Raw genomic sequence first — 13617 nt, 5'->3', positions numbered from 1 at the left:
GATTAGTTTGATATCACTAAATATAAATAATATTATAATAGGAAATGTCTATGTTTAATGATGCTAAATATATAAATTTGTAACGCTAGTTTTCTAAAAGTGCTTGTTGAATACCAAAAGCACATTTGAACACTTTAATAGCCGGAGGTCGCCAAACGACTCGTTAAAAATCCCAACAATCAGAAACCTGTTATTATACCACGTGCGTCCACTGAACCGTATTTGTTAACTTATGATTCACGCGATCAACGGCCCAGATCCGTCCAGCAGTCTCTCCTCCTCTCTTGCTATAAAAATGACGCAAATTAGTTTTTCTTCTTCGTCCAAAACAGAACGGGCGTGATATCTTCCCGTTTTATAATTTCTCCTCCTGCTTGTCTTCTTGGGGAAAAAAAAGAACAAGAAAAAGAAAACTATTTAATTTTTTTTTTAAATAAAAAAGGTAAAAATACGAAACAGCAAAAATGCTTCTACGAAGCTCGTCAACGCCAATTCTGAACTCATGGATACCTCATGCGAAAGATTCATCACCAGTGCCCTTCACGTTAACGGCGTCATCATCTCCGTGTGATTCGTTAAAGAGCATGACGAGGACGCTGTCCGAGACGGATCTCCGGAGCCTCCCTCTGCCGAAGAAGAAGGCGACGAGCAACGTCTTCAACGGGCTGGCGCTGGAAGAGAAAGAAGACGAGTCCGAGACGGCGTCGTTCGACGGTGGGTGGTTAGGGAAAGAAGCGTGTGAGATTGGTGTTTTGGTGGGTGGTGGGATTTACGGCGGCGGCGGTAACATGTGCGGCGGTGGCGGTGGATCCGACGGTGGAGATGGCGATGGGAGGTGGGGTTCTTGGGATCCCAATAATCATGGAAACAACAGTACTGATCTTTACTATCAGAAAATGATCCAAGCTGATCCCCGCAACCCGCTTCTCCTCAGCAATTACGCAAGGTTTTTGAAAGAGGTAAACTTCTGTTCAAAAAGCTTTTCTTTCTATTGAAAAACTAATTCGGAATTTTTTTTTTTAAAAAAAAACTGATCTGTTATGATTCGGGTGAACGGGATGCAGGCTCGTGGGGATCTTTTGAAGGCTGAAGAGTATTGTGCTCGAGCAATTTTGATGAGTCCAAATGATGGGAATGTTTTGTCAATGTATGGTGATTTAATTTGGCAGAGTCATAAGGACGCTTCCCGTGCGGAGTCTTATTTTGATCAAGCTGTTAAAGCTGCTCCCGATGACTGGTAACAATCATTTCTTCTTCTTTGCATTCTTCATTGCTCAAACATTGTTGTTGAAACTATCAGTTAACTGACTCGACTCTATTTTGTTAATTTGATGTTTCAGCTATGTGCTAGCATCTCATGCTCACTTTCTTTGGGATGCTGATGAAGATGAAGAAGATGAACAAGTGGGAGAAGAACCAGCACCACCTAGTTACAATTTTCAACAGAGGCCTCCTTTGCCCCCTCATCTCGCTGCTGCTTATTAGGCCCTTCTTCTCCTCCTTTTTTTTTTTTTTTTTTTTTGTATCATGCCTTAGATATAACCTTTTTGGCCTTTGTAAATAGAGTAATGATCTAGTGGTGTCGTTGCTCGTAAATTTTCGAAGATTATCTCTCTACTGTGAGCAAAGTTTCTAACTGGATTATTACTTTTTTCTTTTTTTGTTCATATATCCCCCTGTTCTTTTAACAAATTTTTCCCCTGTTAAGATGGTTGTCTGGGTTAACCAATAGCTTCGCTTTCGTTCTTACTGTTTGCCGCCATGTCATGTACAGTAATAATAAGATATGGAATGAAAAGTTTTGTTTAATATCTTTTTCTCTCCTTACCGCGTGAATATTTATTATTGCGTTCATTTTGATCGATTCTGTCTGTCCCCCTTCTGTTTTTGGAGTTTTCCTACTATTTTACACTATTTGTCCATTCATAAACGCGGAGTTTTGCTTGCGGCAATGTTGTGGTTCGGTAATCAATGGGCCAATGGCCTAATATACGACACAATTCGTTTTTCCTTTTCTCTTCTTCAGCTTTTGAGAATTGAACACTAACTGTGGTGTTTGATAGCTTAGGCCTGCTTTGATGGTGGTATTAATTAATGCTGAGTGAAAGTGAAAGTAAAAATGCAGGTTTTCAAGTTCAGAAAATAACAAAAACGAGTTTGAATAATCAGCCACATTGGAAAAAAATAAAAATTTTGGAAGTAGTTCAGACATCAGAATCAATTGAACTCCCAACGGGTTTTGTTCTCTTCTAATTTTAAACATTTTATTGGAAGGCTGACTAAATTTTGCAAGAAAATTCTGCCATGCTACTACCTCGATGCTGTCAAAGGATCAAATCATCCAAACCCAGCCAAGAACGGAACCACCAACCAAACCAATTCCCAGGGACAAAATCATCACAATTGCAGCTATTTCCCCCTCTGCAACTGGTACCGTCTTCGGGGCCAGGATCATGATGACACTTGTCAGATAACCATTGGTAAACCCAAGCATTGATGTTAGAACTAGCACGGGTACTTCAGTTTTCAGCCACTTCGGTCCATGGAGGCAAGCTGCAAACAGAGGATAGAACACAAGTCTGCCGGTGCAAGCCCATGCTGCCTTTTTTATACTTTTTGGTACATATACTGCGGTTAAAGACTTCCCCACAAAATCTGAAACGTTATAAACTGTGATCAGCAGTACAGGATACCAATCCCGTAAAAGCTTGGATTCCAGGTCTTCGCCGATGAATCCTGGAAAAATTGAAAGAGTCACGATATATATAAGTATAACCCCGAAAGCTGGCAATCGAATTCTTCTTCCCACTCTCCAGATGGCTTGCCTGGAAGAGAGAGCATCATCAATAAGAAGTCTGTAATGCTGTTGCATAACTGGTAGTTTGTGTAACAAATTGCTACCCAAGCAGCAGCATAGCATGATAATTGTGCTGACTATGAAGTAGAAATGGGCACTTGTTCGGAGACCCTGTGGGGTCTGTGGCAGCGATGCCTTTGTTATAATCCTCAAGATGGAAACGAGAACACCTGTTGCAGAGTAAAGGATCTAATGAATCTAGGATGAAACATGCGCTGAAATTTAAAAGTTGTCATATGAATTGCTTGAGCTAGATGCAGGCAGGGGACGCAGCTGGTCTGGTACTAACTTGGCCACAGGAAACATGTCTAATGGTTTCACAAGGTTATTAACTCTTTCCAATCACCAAATTTATGATAAATTGGTAACTTATCAACTATATGGCAAATCGCAATGCAACCTTTCAGCATCTTCTTGGAAAGCGAAAACACTATCGGGCCATTGGAGGAAATAAATATAAAATGATATCACAACAGGGGATGAGTGCGCTATTCTGAGGTTCTTTCATGTTTTGAAAAATAGTGAAAGTGCGCATATGTCTTTCGTATTCCTGATAGTGTAAATTTTAGACAGTACTTTTCCCAGACTCAAGCATGCAATGATGCAACTTTAAACTTCCCCAAAAAGCAAAAACATGCACATTAGAGCTATGTTTCCTTAAACTTTATGCAACAGCACTTGAAAAAGTTTCATTTTTACATTAAAAAAACCAGTCGATCTTTTGATTCTTTGCCGACAAGGGAAGCAGTCTGTTTATAGTATGGTTTACTGTTAACAATCTGTTTATAGTATGGTTTACTGTTCTTGCAGATTTTATAATATTCTGCGTGTTATGGCACTGCCACTGAACTTTTCTGGCTGTGATTGAATCAGAAATGAATAGAGAAATAAAGGAGGAAAGTGATGTTGTACCTGAAGAAGCTGTTCCAGCAAAAACAGCCTGCATATATTGTTTTGGAAGTTTCCCAGCTGAACCTATCAAGCTTCCACCTACCAAGCCGTCAGCTAAACCACAAGTCACAACTGATGCCACTGTTACACCATAGGCTCCATTAGATCCACTGTAGTTCCGAGCCCAGTCTATAATTGGAGTCACCAGTAAGGAGAGAGCAAACATAGAAAATCCCAAGTTCATTCTTAATCTATAGCTCAGCTTGGAGCCCCAGCCACCCCAACATATCACTAAAACTAGAACCAGCAATGAAGAGGTCATGTAAGCTACAGAGAAAACCTTTTCAACATGCTTAGCCGGATAGAGGTAACCAAAGTAATCAACAGCTGTTATAAAAGCATTCCATGGAAGCAAATTCCCAGCACCTAGAAGGAAGTGGATTATATAAGCAACCTTGTACGTGTCTCTTGGCTCTACAGGTTGATCTCCAGCACTCTTCGCAGCTTCCATTTTTTGCATTCTTGAAAAAAATGTAAATTCAAACAGTCTTGTTGAAATTTAAGCTTCACAGTATCGGTTGAAATTTAAGCTTCATTCTAGGAGGGACCGAACATGCTGAAATGACTACTTGATTAGAAAGGCATAAACAAGTTGAGATGACTAAGCTAAACTTGTAAGTCAAGCCGAGCTCATCAAGAAGTACGGCTTACATCTTTGTAAGCAAAGCTGGTTATACCCGTAACCAATGTATCATGTATTGGCATCGAATCAGCTCAATTGGCCAAGCGAGCGAGCTAAAGTTAGCTGCTTTCGCTGGCAGCTCCTCTAATTACTAGGACCATAGTTTTGATTGATGGGTTAGGATTTGGAATCAATGGGGACTCATGCTTGAAGAAAATTTGTGCTGTGTGGGGACGGGGATGGATGGACGGTGTTAGACGACGTAGCTTTTTTGCTCAACTGCTACACATGGGGGAAGCTCTTGCTTACAAAGGTTCGAACTTAGAACCTTAGCAGAAGTACTTGTTACTGGCGAATAACTTTTATCCCTGATTAATGGTATCTTAGTCAAGTCAGTGCTCTAATCTCGGTCTTTCCAGAAGCAAAACCAATATTCTCATTACTACACTCATAATATTTCCCAGTCATGAGTTGTGCAAAGCCTGAAAAAGTACCTGGGAATGTTCCGTTGTAAGCCTCGAGACTGGCCTTAGTACTTGTTCTTTTCGTGAATGATGGCGTGAAATAGAAAGAGGAGGTCCTTTCAGCGTGACAAATGAGTGCTCTATTCATCAATTAACCATCCGCGTGCAGAATTTGATTCCTTCTGTAATATCAAGAAATCTTTGTCAGTGGTATTCAAGAAAAAGAAATCTTTGTCAGTGGGCTTGATCATGATCAGTCCCCTGTTTGACACGTGTCATTTCGACTATCGGCTGCCGTGGTTACTCATATCTTTTCTTCTCTACTTTCCTGACTTTACCATGCATCCAGCAATTTTCCACCAACCATTGCTCCTGCTGTTGGGCAATAAACTTCTCGGTGGAAAAAGGAGCTTCAGTAAAGATGCGTTAACAGGAAAGCTAAGTACTTATTGATCATAGAATTCTTTTTTTTCTTTTTTTTTTCCAATTACCATGAATACTTTGGCTACACAGGAAATTAAAATAAGCTCATTGATGTCGACAGAGACACGAGAGCCAGAGTGGCTTCATTTCTATATGGCATTATGCTAAAAGATTTGTCTCCATCACAGGGCACCTTCCACTCGAAACAACTCAGAGCATGTCAACCTTGATCTCTGTCTTCACTTTACATAGAAACTCATTTAGGATCAAACCCCTTCTGTCAACAAGAATAATCATCATAGTTTGAGAGCCCCTCATTGTTTGTCTGCCAAACTACCTTTTTCACTTAGAGCAACCGCTTGTTATTGTCAATTTATATAATTAAACTAGAATAAATAATTTATTGCAATATATTAATTTGAGTGAAACTATTACAACCCCTCTAAAAAGTTTTTTTTTAAATTATATGAGATTATTGTTCAAATTACAACTCATATTAAATGTAATTAATAGTGATATTTACAATCAGACAATCATTGGGACAAGTTTATATTGAATCTTATATAGAACTGCCTAAATTTTACCCTCTCTAATATTCGAGGGACGTCTACTTCACTTATATTTGAAAAGAAGAATACCACTTTTACTCAATTATTTTCTATAATTAAGGGATTAAGCTTTCAAAATGCTTTGTGGGGATTCGAAGTTTACGCTCAGAATTCTTGGACCAAGTGGCTTCTAAAAAGCTTTTAAAACTCCTTTCTTTAACTCAACTCCATTAAAGCATTAAAAGAAAAATAAAAATTTTTATAATATCCTACTTATTCCCAAAGTAACCCTAAATAGTAAAAGAGTAAAAAAAAATGTTGATAAACCTGAGTAATGACAGAACAGATTTTCTTTCGAATTAGTACTTGCCTGGGTTTGTTAATTTGCAATATTTTAGGAGTTGCTGGTTTGTCGAAATTTTAAGAACAGTGCTAAGGTTTGTTGGTTTGCTCAAATAAGCCAGCAAGGAAATTTGAGTGGTTTGTTTTGATTAAAATAGATATTGAGTTTATTTTGACATGTTGACGTTCTGCTTGCTGATTTGTGGAGGATTAGTAAAGAAATTAGTTCCCACTTTATAAAAGAATTTTGGTCTCGGACAGAACTCATATAATTACTTACAGTATTCATTTTGTCAGATCAACTGCAACAGCACAAGAAGTGCGAACTCAAAGCCTCAGCTTTTATCAAATATTCTTGGCTATAAAACTTATTGCTGGATTTGAAAACGTCTCAAGTTGTGTTGTTTTCCATGTGGTAATTAGATTTTAATTGAAATTTTGAACATATAACTAAATATGAGTGTAAAAGAGTTTTCGTTGAAATCAAATTAACGAGTAAGTTTTATTAAATACATATGTCTTTTAGGTAATTTCAGTTGTAGGTAAAAATGAAAATAAATAAAAGGGGTTTTTATAGATCTTTAAAGAGGTGCCTCTAGTTCAATTCTATTAATTTTTAACAATAGCAAGAAAGAATGGATAAATAAATTAAAAATGAAACAAAAAAATTTCTTTTTTAAATATTAAGGCAAAAACAAAAAAGTATGTGAGAAAAAGAAAAAAAAAATTGTTCCATATTTGAGTTTAAAATTTTTATCTGTGTCTTTTGTAGTATATTTTAAATACCCAAAATTTTCATTTTCTCTCTATTTCACCTAACATGTACAGTTGCACTATCTATATTTTATGTTTATTAGTACTCATGTTCGACATCCATCATTACATATTTTACATTAAGTGTTGTATATTTTCTACTATTTATTTCATGTTTCATGTATCATGTTCAAAGGTCATTTGATTTTTTTTTTTAAATAAGATGTTCAAAGTTACTTTAATAGAGTTTAATCTTTTATGTTCGAGTTAAATAAATTCCATTCTTTCCCATTATTAATTAAGAATTTTCATTAAATCCCCAATTATATATTTATGCTTGCATCTACCCTGGCTTATCACTCCCCTATCATAATTGAACAACAGAGTATGGTCCTATTTAGAATTGAGGTACCATAATTTTTAAGTTACAACAATTGTAAAAAAAAATGTAATTATGAAACATAAATTAATAATATATAGTAAAATAACAATTTTGATAAAATTATTAAAAATATAAGAATTTTTCTATAACAGTTAATATTTATCAAACACTTTAGTATTGTAATTTTTAAGGTACCTAACCTCAACCCCAAACGCACCCTATGTATGTTTAGAAGCTTATTTTTATTGCGAATTACTATTTTTATAATTCTAAAGTGAAACTCATTGGAGATCCTAGGAGGGATAAAGATCCTCTCCTAACCTGAGATCTAATGAGCTTTTAAAGATCTTGTGCCGAGTGTCTTTAAGTGATAATGTATGTGTATGATTTAACTTCTTCATTTTCTTTATTTATTAACTATCAATCACCCATGTATTTTTAAGTGATAATGTATGAATAAAATTTAACTTTTTAAATTTTTTTTTTAATTTATTAACTACCAATCAGCACACATATTTTAACTCAAACGAAACTCCTCCAAGGAGACCCTATTATTCTGCCAAATGCCATAGGCACAAAGTACTAGTTGCTATTCCTACCGCCTCGCAAACTGATTTTTTTTTTTAAAAAAGAAATTTTCACTTATTACGTGGAAGGGCAGAACCTTTTTCCCTAGTCTCACGCACCAGTTTGTTATTCTTATTTTTCTTCTCTCATTTAATTTCTTTTTCTCTTTGATATCATCTCAATAGGTTGTTATTATTGTTATTATTTTCAATAGAATCGCACCAATAGCTGATAAACGATAAGATTTCAACTCAAAACTCACCATGGTTCTTTCTAACAGAAGAACAATAAGGGAAAAAAAGTGTCATCAACAATTACCCAACAATTTCCATAGCGCCTCAGTAAAAAATTCACCATTTGACATGGGGTTTAATTCATACAGAAACCATGAAATATTAGCGAAAAAGAACATCCCATTTCTCATATACAACAAACCTCAGTTTAAAAAGATATAGGTCGTCTGTCCGGCCATGATTCTATCTTTTCAAAGTATTCAACTGGCACGACGCCATCAAATCCTTCTGTCAAGACGACCTTGTTGTCTGATATGTACAACTTCATTCCATCTGATTTTCACATAAGGAAAACACACAACAACAAAAATATGCGTCAGTTTTTTATTAATGCACTTCATTACTGATAGCACAAGACCAACGTCCTAGCAGGTGAAATGGAATTCAATTTGTGGATGGTGGGTCCTATAAATTTGCATTTAGCCATACCTGCTAGAGCTTTTCTAACATTGAGAAAGATCAAAACATTAACATCACGTCTCATACCTGAAAAACAACCAGACGCATATCATCAGCGACAATCTAAACATTTTCATTTCAGTGTTTGGAATAAATTGAATTATGAATGACTAGTCATTCCCACATAACATACACATAAATAGCAATTGAAGCAATTTTTTTTTTTTCTGCTGATATAATTTCATCTTAGATATAAAAGATGGATTTTATGTTGAGCTTACTGCCATGAGCAGCTGAGAAATTTGTCCCATCTTCCGTAAGGAACATATGCCTAGGCTATGAAAAATGCATGAGTCCAAAATATCACTTCTAATAACTTTAAATGCTTGGGCTCTTGACTCTTTTGCTCTGCCTGTGTTGCATTCAATTCCAAGACACAAAAGGAAAATTCTCTGTGGCCTCTCCCACTAAAGGCAAATGTTCATAGAATTTTGCTATAGTTTATTAGGAATTGAATGAAGGGGCTTCGAACACATAATGCACCCTCTTTAGAGCATCCTTAGCTGCTACTTTCACATCAGTTCACAGAGAGTAGGTGTAACATATAAAATAACTAAATTTTCAACAGATTCAATGACATTTTTCTTTTCATATGAGACTAAAAGAAATAATGAAATCATGAATGCTAAAAGCTATACTGACAAAGAGCTTTCTTAGAATATCTTACCACTGATTACTTCACCATCAGTTGGCAAGCCACACGAGAAGTGTACATGTAATCTCTTCATGCGCTTTAAACCAGACTCCAAAATTGAATCCAGATTCCTCTTATAGGTTCCATGTACGCATACTGCCACCAAAGCATAAGAAATCCAGTTTGTCGAAGGAAAAAGCAATATAGTATACACATAAAGGAAATACAGAATAAGGACAGAAGTTGTCCACCTGAAACTTCTTCAGCAGAAAGGATTGGTTTTAACAAGCTCTCAGATTCAACTGTCTACCAAGAACACAAAAGAAACCCGTTTCGTTGCCAAGAAAAGAGACTTCATTAAATCCAACAAAGCACACACATATTAATAAATAAGACATTTATTTGAAGGGGAAATAAAGGTCATGCCATAAACATAAAAACAAAAGCCAAATGTGAAAGCGAAAATATAAAGATATATCACCGTAATTGTGTGGCCTTGATTTGCACGTATTAGAAGTTCTCCATTTTCCTCCAGAAGACTAAATCGCTGCTTATTATCCTTTCTCACAGCCTCGAATTAAACAATAGACATGCAAAATAAAAGTGACTGGTAAAAATATGCACTTCAAAAGGATATAAAGTGAGTTTAATGAATTAACTTTTTCCAAATAATTGGGCATAGCCATTGCTGGAAAATAATAGAAAGAAATAGCAAAGGGAGAAGAATTTCACTGAACCAACCTCCCAGATGTCGTCAACTGTGTGTGATCTTAATGGAATCTGGGCAAATGTTTTCAAATTCAGCTTTAGTAAATCTTCAACTTTGACGAATCCATCACTCCGCATATTCAAATTTAACTCAGAAGCCATATGACGCAAAATACGTGTCCTGAATATATATTATGCTAATACATCAAACTATGCATGTAATGTTAAAACAAAACGAAAAAGTATTAACATAATATATGTCTCAATTTGCCTATGAGAAAATGTCAAAACTAAAACGAAAAAGGACAATAATAATCAAGTTAATCGTTATAATTGACTTACAAGAGTCTACCAAGAGCATCAATTTTATCCTTGCTGCCGCCGCCACCACGGCTTCTCCTTCTTTCTCCGTCATTTTTAATGTCATGACCTCTTCCTCTGCCACCACCACTGTCAAATAAATAAAAACTTAATTTATAATTCCTCCTCAAATCCTTTCTCAGTTAAACCTTTGAGTCCAGCTAAATGAAGAAGTGAAGTGAAGAAATAATTTCAGCTGCCAATATTTATTAACCTTTTATTGGACTGAGCGAAAGAACTGAAGGATGAGGAGCTCTGATTGAAGTGGTTTCTGTTGTCCATGAAACCTAGGGCAACAGACCTGAAGAAAAGGGAGGCCGAGAAGGAAGATATACTGATAGGAACACGTGGCAGATACACGTGGCAGCACTGTAAGATTCTAATGTTGCTGGCCACACAACTCCACATCACATGGATTGATCTCGCTATGGTGACTACAAAGCTTGTTTACACTTGCACTTGCAGCGCCAGGAAACTGTTCCTCTTACATTGCATGTGGCCCATTCATCCCCACAACGTTGTGTTTTCACTTCAATGATTAAACTCTAATCACGAGCCCTAAAGCTAAAACTTTTACTGGTCAAATTACAATGAAACAACAATAAATAACTATAACAATGCTTGAATTGTAATATTTTCATATATATATATAAAGTATAGTTTTACATGTTAATTATGAAAAAGTTTCATTTAGTTGACTTATAAAATGCTCAAATATTGTCCTTAAAACATAACTAAAAAGTACAAAAATAAGCAGAGATTTTTGACAATATCTAAAACGGCCCCAAGAATTTAGAAGTGTGACAAAATAATCCTGAACATAAATATCATTAGTTCTAAAATTCATTCCTCTGCAACTCCCGCTTCTTCTTCCTTCTCTGGATCATGTATAATTTTGCTTGGTATCAACAATTCTATTATTTATCTTCCTATATTATAAACAACAATAATAGGTGTTTCAGTTTGGATTTTGTGGCTTATAATTTTTGCAACTCTTCAAGATTTTTGTCAGATAAAGGGCATATACAGTACACATACCATATTGTATAAATAATAACAAAAATACCAAAAAGGATTAATTGAGAATGCATGACATTACACAGACTTGCAGTTTGAGATGCATGTGAAATAAATGAAAATACTGAAGAAAAAGAAGGCAGTAAACTTGATCAGAGTTATTGTATTAATGAATTATTTTTCAATTAACACAGTAGCCCCAACCAAGTGTACTGTTTTTTCTTTCAGAGTACCGTTAAATATTTCTATTTAAATGTCATTGCTCAGAATAAATTACAAAATTTGAAACCTATCAATATCCTTGTTTCATTTCACATTCTTATTTTACTCCTTTTCACAGTAAACTTGTTTATCAAAAAATTTTACAATAAAACTCAATCACAACCGAAACTTTTTATTATTATTATTATTTATTTAAAAAAAAAAAAAAAACTCTACTTGTCAAAGATATTGGTAGAGGATCTACTTCAAAAAAAAGAAAAATTACAACAAACAGATCCTTTAAGCTAGTGTCACTTCACTGTCACAGCCAGCAATGCAACCTTCATAACACAGTAATCAGTTATACCATGAGCCATTAATCAATAGTTTCACAATCAAGGTAGGAAAAGCTAATAATCAGTTGATAAAATTATCTTTCAGACCTAAAGAGAAACATCAATAAAAGGGGAAACAAAAGCCTGTAGCAACATGTACCTGAGCCTTAAGCATCATCAAAATTTTGCTCCCAGAAACACTATTCACTTGAGCAATCCAGTGAGAATCACAAAGAATAACACCAATTTGAGATGGTGTTAGACTCGCAATTGCAAATATCTGCCTCCACCTGAAAGATTCAAAATAAAAATAAGATTCAAAGAAAACAAGGTTTAAATCAGCAAACAAGGGCAAATATATGGAAGAATCAAAGTACCTAAAATAGAAGTTCAAAATGCTTTCTAAGTATAGTATTTTTCTAACAAACATCCCCAGTATACATTACCATAAAACAGACAACCAAACCGGAAAATTCACAGATGGATTCAAAAACCAAACATGATAAGTAATTTCAAACATTTATAAATGCAATGAATAATTAAACGACCGTCCCAAGAAACACTGAATTCAATTACTAAAACATAAAACTAAAATGATACGCCACAAGTAAACACAGCAACTGATTAAGTTCCCTATCGACGACAAAGCACGAGATTCATATTTCCTTCTAAAATCATTGGAAAAAAAAAATCTATCAATAATCTCAGCAGCCATAACATAAGAAAAAAGAAACCAGAAATAAATAAGAGAAATCGTTTGCTTGTAAATTAAATGAGTTCCGAATCGGACACTGCAAAATTGTTGCCGTAAGAAAATTAAATCACGGAGAAGAACAAACCCTCGATTTTACCCACGCTGGCGACGAGCAGAGTTTCGCTGCTGCTCTATCTCTACGTCACTATTTTGAATATGACTATAATTATCTCATGCTTTTTTTTCCCATAATGCTTAAAAAAAGAAATTTGTTTGTTTATTTTTTTCCTTATTACTATTATTTTAAAAATTAATATGAACATTTTATTATATAAATTAATTTACAGCAACCGGTTTAAAACCGGTTGAGTAAAAAAAGGCGGTTTGGCTGCCACAAGGGCACATTTTCAAATTTGTTTTACACAACAGATAAATTCAATTTCAGTAAAACCTCTCCATAGTTATTAAGATACGGTTATAAAAATAATTATTTTAACTCTGTTATCCTTAATACAATGACATAAAAATAAAGTATGCACTTTATTAATAATTTATTAATGCAACATGTCAAATATACTGGACAAAATTATGATACCACAACTGCATCAAGTCATTAGAGTCAGCTCACAGTTGTCGCCATAACTAGATCTAATAATTGGGTACAGTTGTGATATGATACTACAATTGTATTATAGTTTGGACTCATACCGTGACTAGGCTTTCACCTCTAACTGCAAATGAATTGCATCAACTTTAATACAAAAAGCATATAATATAATTCCACCGAAATGTCTTCCGACTAAAACAACAACATTAGACGACTTATTAATTGCCAGTCTCGCAAGCAACATGTTTAAACCCGAAAATCGCTCTATCATTGCGTGGATTAGGAATATCACTAAGCACCCAAAGAGTCTCAATAGGATAGCCAGATTGACAACTAACAAGCTCCGCAGCACACTTACAATTAGTAAGTGTACATCGAATCGAAGATCCTCCAATTACAT

At 35.1% G+C, this 13617-nt stretch overlaps 3 protein-coding genes across 7 annotated transcripts; 1 reads left to right on the top strand and 2 right to left on the bottom strand.

The window, feature by feature from the left end:
• Positions 1-316: 316 nt before the first annotated feature.
• LOC102608711 (hypothetical protein) lies at positions 317-1811 on the top strand. Its single transcript, XM_025097749.2, has 3 exons — positions 317-959; positions 1065-1237; positions 1341-1811. Exons 1-3 carry the CDS (start codon positions 465-467, stop codon positions 1483-1485), a joined length of 813 nt encoding a protein of 270 aa, XP_024953517.1. The 5' UTR covers positions 317-464; the 3' UTR covers positions 1486-1811.
• A 294-nt stretch (positions 1812-2105) lies between these two features.
• LOC102609003 (equilibrative nucleotide transporter 8) lies at positions 2106-5667 on the bottom strand. The gene is made up of 2 exons (XM_006475796.4): positions 3770-5667; positions 2106-3027 (listed from the first exon to the last, which is right to left on the bottom strand). The coding sequence occupies exons 1-2, from the start codon at positions 4266-4268 to the stop codon at positions 2333-2335; spliced, it is 1194 nt and encodes a 397-aa protein (XP_006475859.1). The 5' UTR covers positions 4269-5667; the 3' UTR covers positions 2106-2332.
• Positions 5668-8211: 2544 nt separating this feature from the next.
• On the bottom strand, positions 8212-12919 carry LOC102609292 (uncharacterized). Of its 5 annotated transcripts, none has more exons than XM_006475797.4 (10): positions 12756-12919; positions 12077-12206; positions 10578-10939; positions 10346-10453; positions 10037-10184; positions 9777-9866; positions 9547-9601; positions 9329-9451; positions 8632-8688; positions 8212-8475 (listed from the first exon to the last, which is right to left on the bottom strand). In XM_006475797.4, the coding sequence occupies exons 3-10, from the start codon at positions 10769-10771 to the stop codon at positions 8351-8353; spliced, it is 900 nt and encodes a 299-aa protein (XP_006475860.1). In that variant the 5' UTR covers positions 10772-10939; positions 12077-12206; positions 12756-12919; the 3' UTR covers positions 8212-8350. The 5 variants fall into 5 exon arrangements, with proteins under 5 accessions (XP_006475860.1, XP_006475861.1, XP_006475862.1 ...); XM_006475798.4 differs by having other exon boundaries at positions 10578-10927; XM_006475799.4 differs by having other exon boundaries at positions 10578-10921.
• Positions 12920-13617: the final 698 nt, after the last annotated feature.

Source organism: Citrus sinensis, chromosome 1, assembly GCF_022201045.2.
Source record: "Citrus sinensis cultivar Valencia sweet orange chromosome 1, DVS_A1.0, whole genome shotgun sequence".
Taxonomy (NCBI): domain Eukaryota; kingdom Viridiplantae; phylum Streptophyta; class Magnoliopsida; order Sapindales; family Rutaceae; genus Citrus; species Citrus sinensis.
This window is presented reverse-complemented; position numbering and strand designations above follow the sequence as displayed.

Bases quoted from the DNA above. Each gene is read 5' to 3' on its own strand.
- LOC102608711 (XM_025097749.2), top strand. From the start codon at position 465: ATGCTTCTACGAAGCTCGTCAACGCCAATTCTGAACTCATGGATACCT. The intron at 960-1,064 runs GTAAACTTCTGT...AACGGGATGCAG, and splicing joins ACGCAAGGTTTTTGAAAGAG to GCTCGTGGGGATCTTTTGAA. The intron at 1,238-1,340 runs GTAACAATCATT...TTGATGTTTCAG, and splicing joins AAAGCTGCTCCCGATGACTG to CTATGTGCTAGCATCTCATG.
- LOC102609003 (XM_006475796.4), bottom strand. From the start codon at position 4,268: ATGCAAAAAATGGAAGCTGCGAAGAGTGCTGGAGATCAACCTGTAGAG. The intron at 3,028-3,769 runs GTACAACATCAC...ACTCTGCAACAG, and splicing joins TGCTGGAACAGCTTCTTCAG to GTGTTCTCGTTTCCATCTTG.
- LOC102609292 (XM_006475797.4), bottom strand. From the start codon at position 10,771: ATGTGGAGTTGTGTGGCCAGCAACATTAGAATCTTACAGTGCTGCCAC. The intron at 10,454-10,577 runs GTTAATAAATAT...TTTATTTGACAG, and splicing joins TTCGCTCAGTCCAATAAAAG to TGGTGGTGGCAGAGGAAGAG. The intron at 8,689-9,328 runs GTAAGATATTCT...GTTGTTTTTCAG, and splicing joins TGATGGTGAAGTAATCAGTG to GTATGAGACGTGATGTTAAT.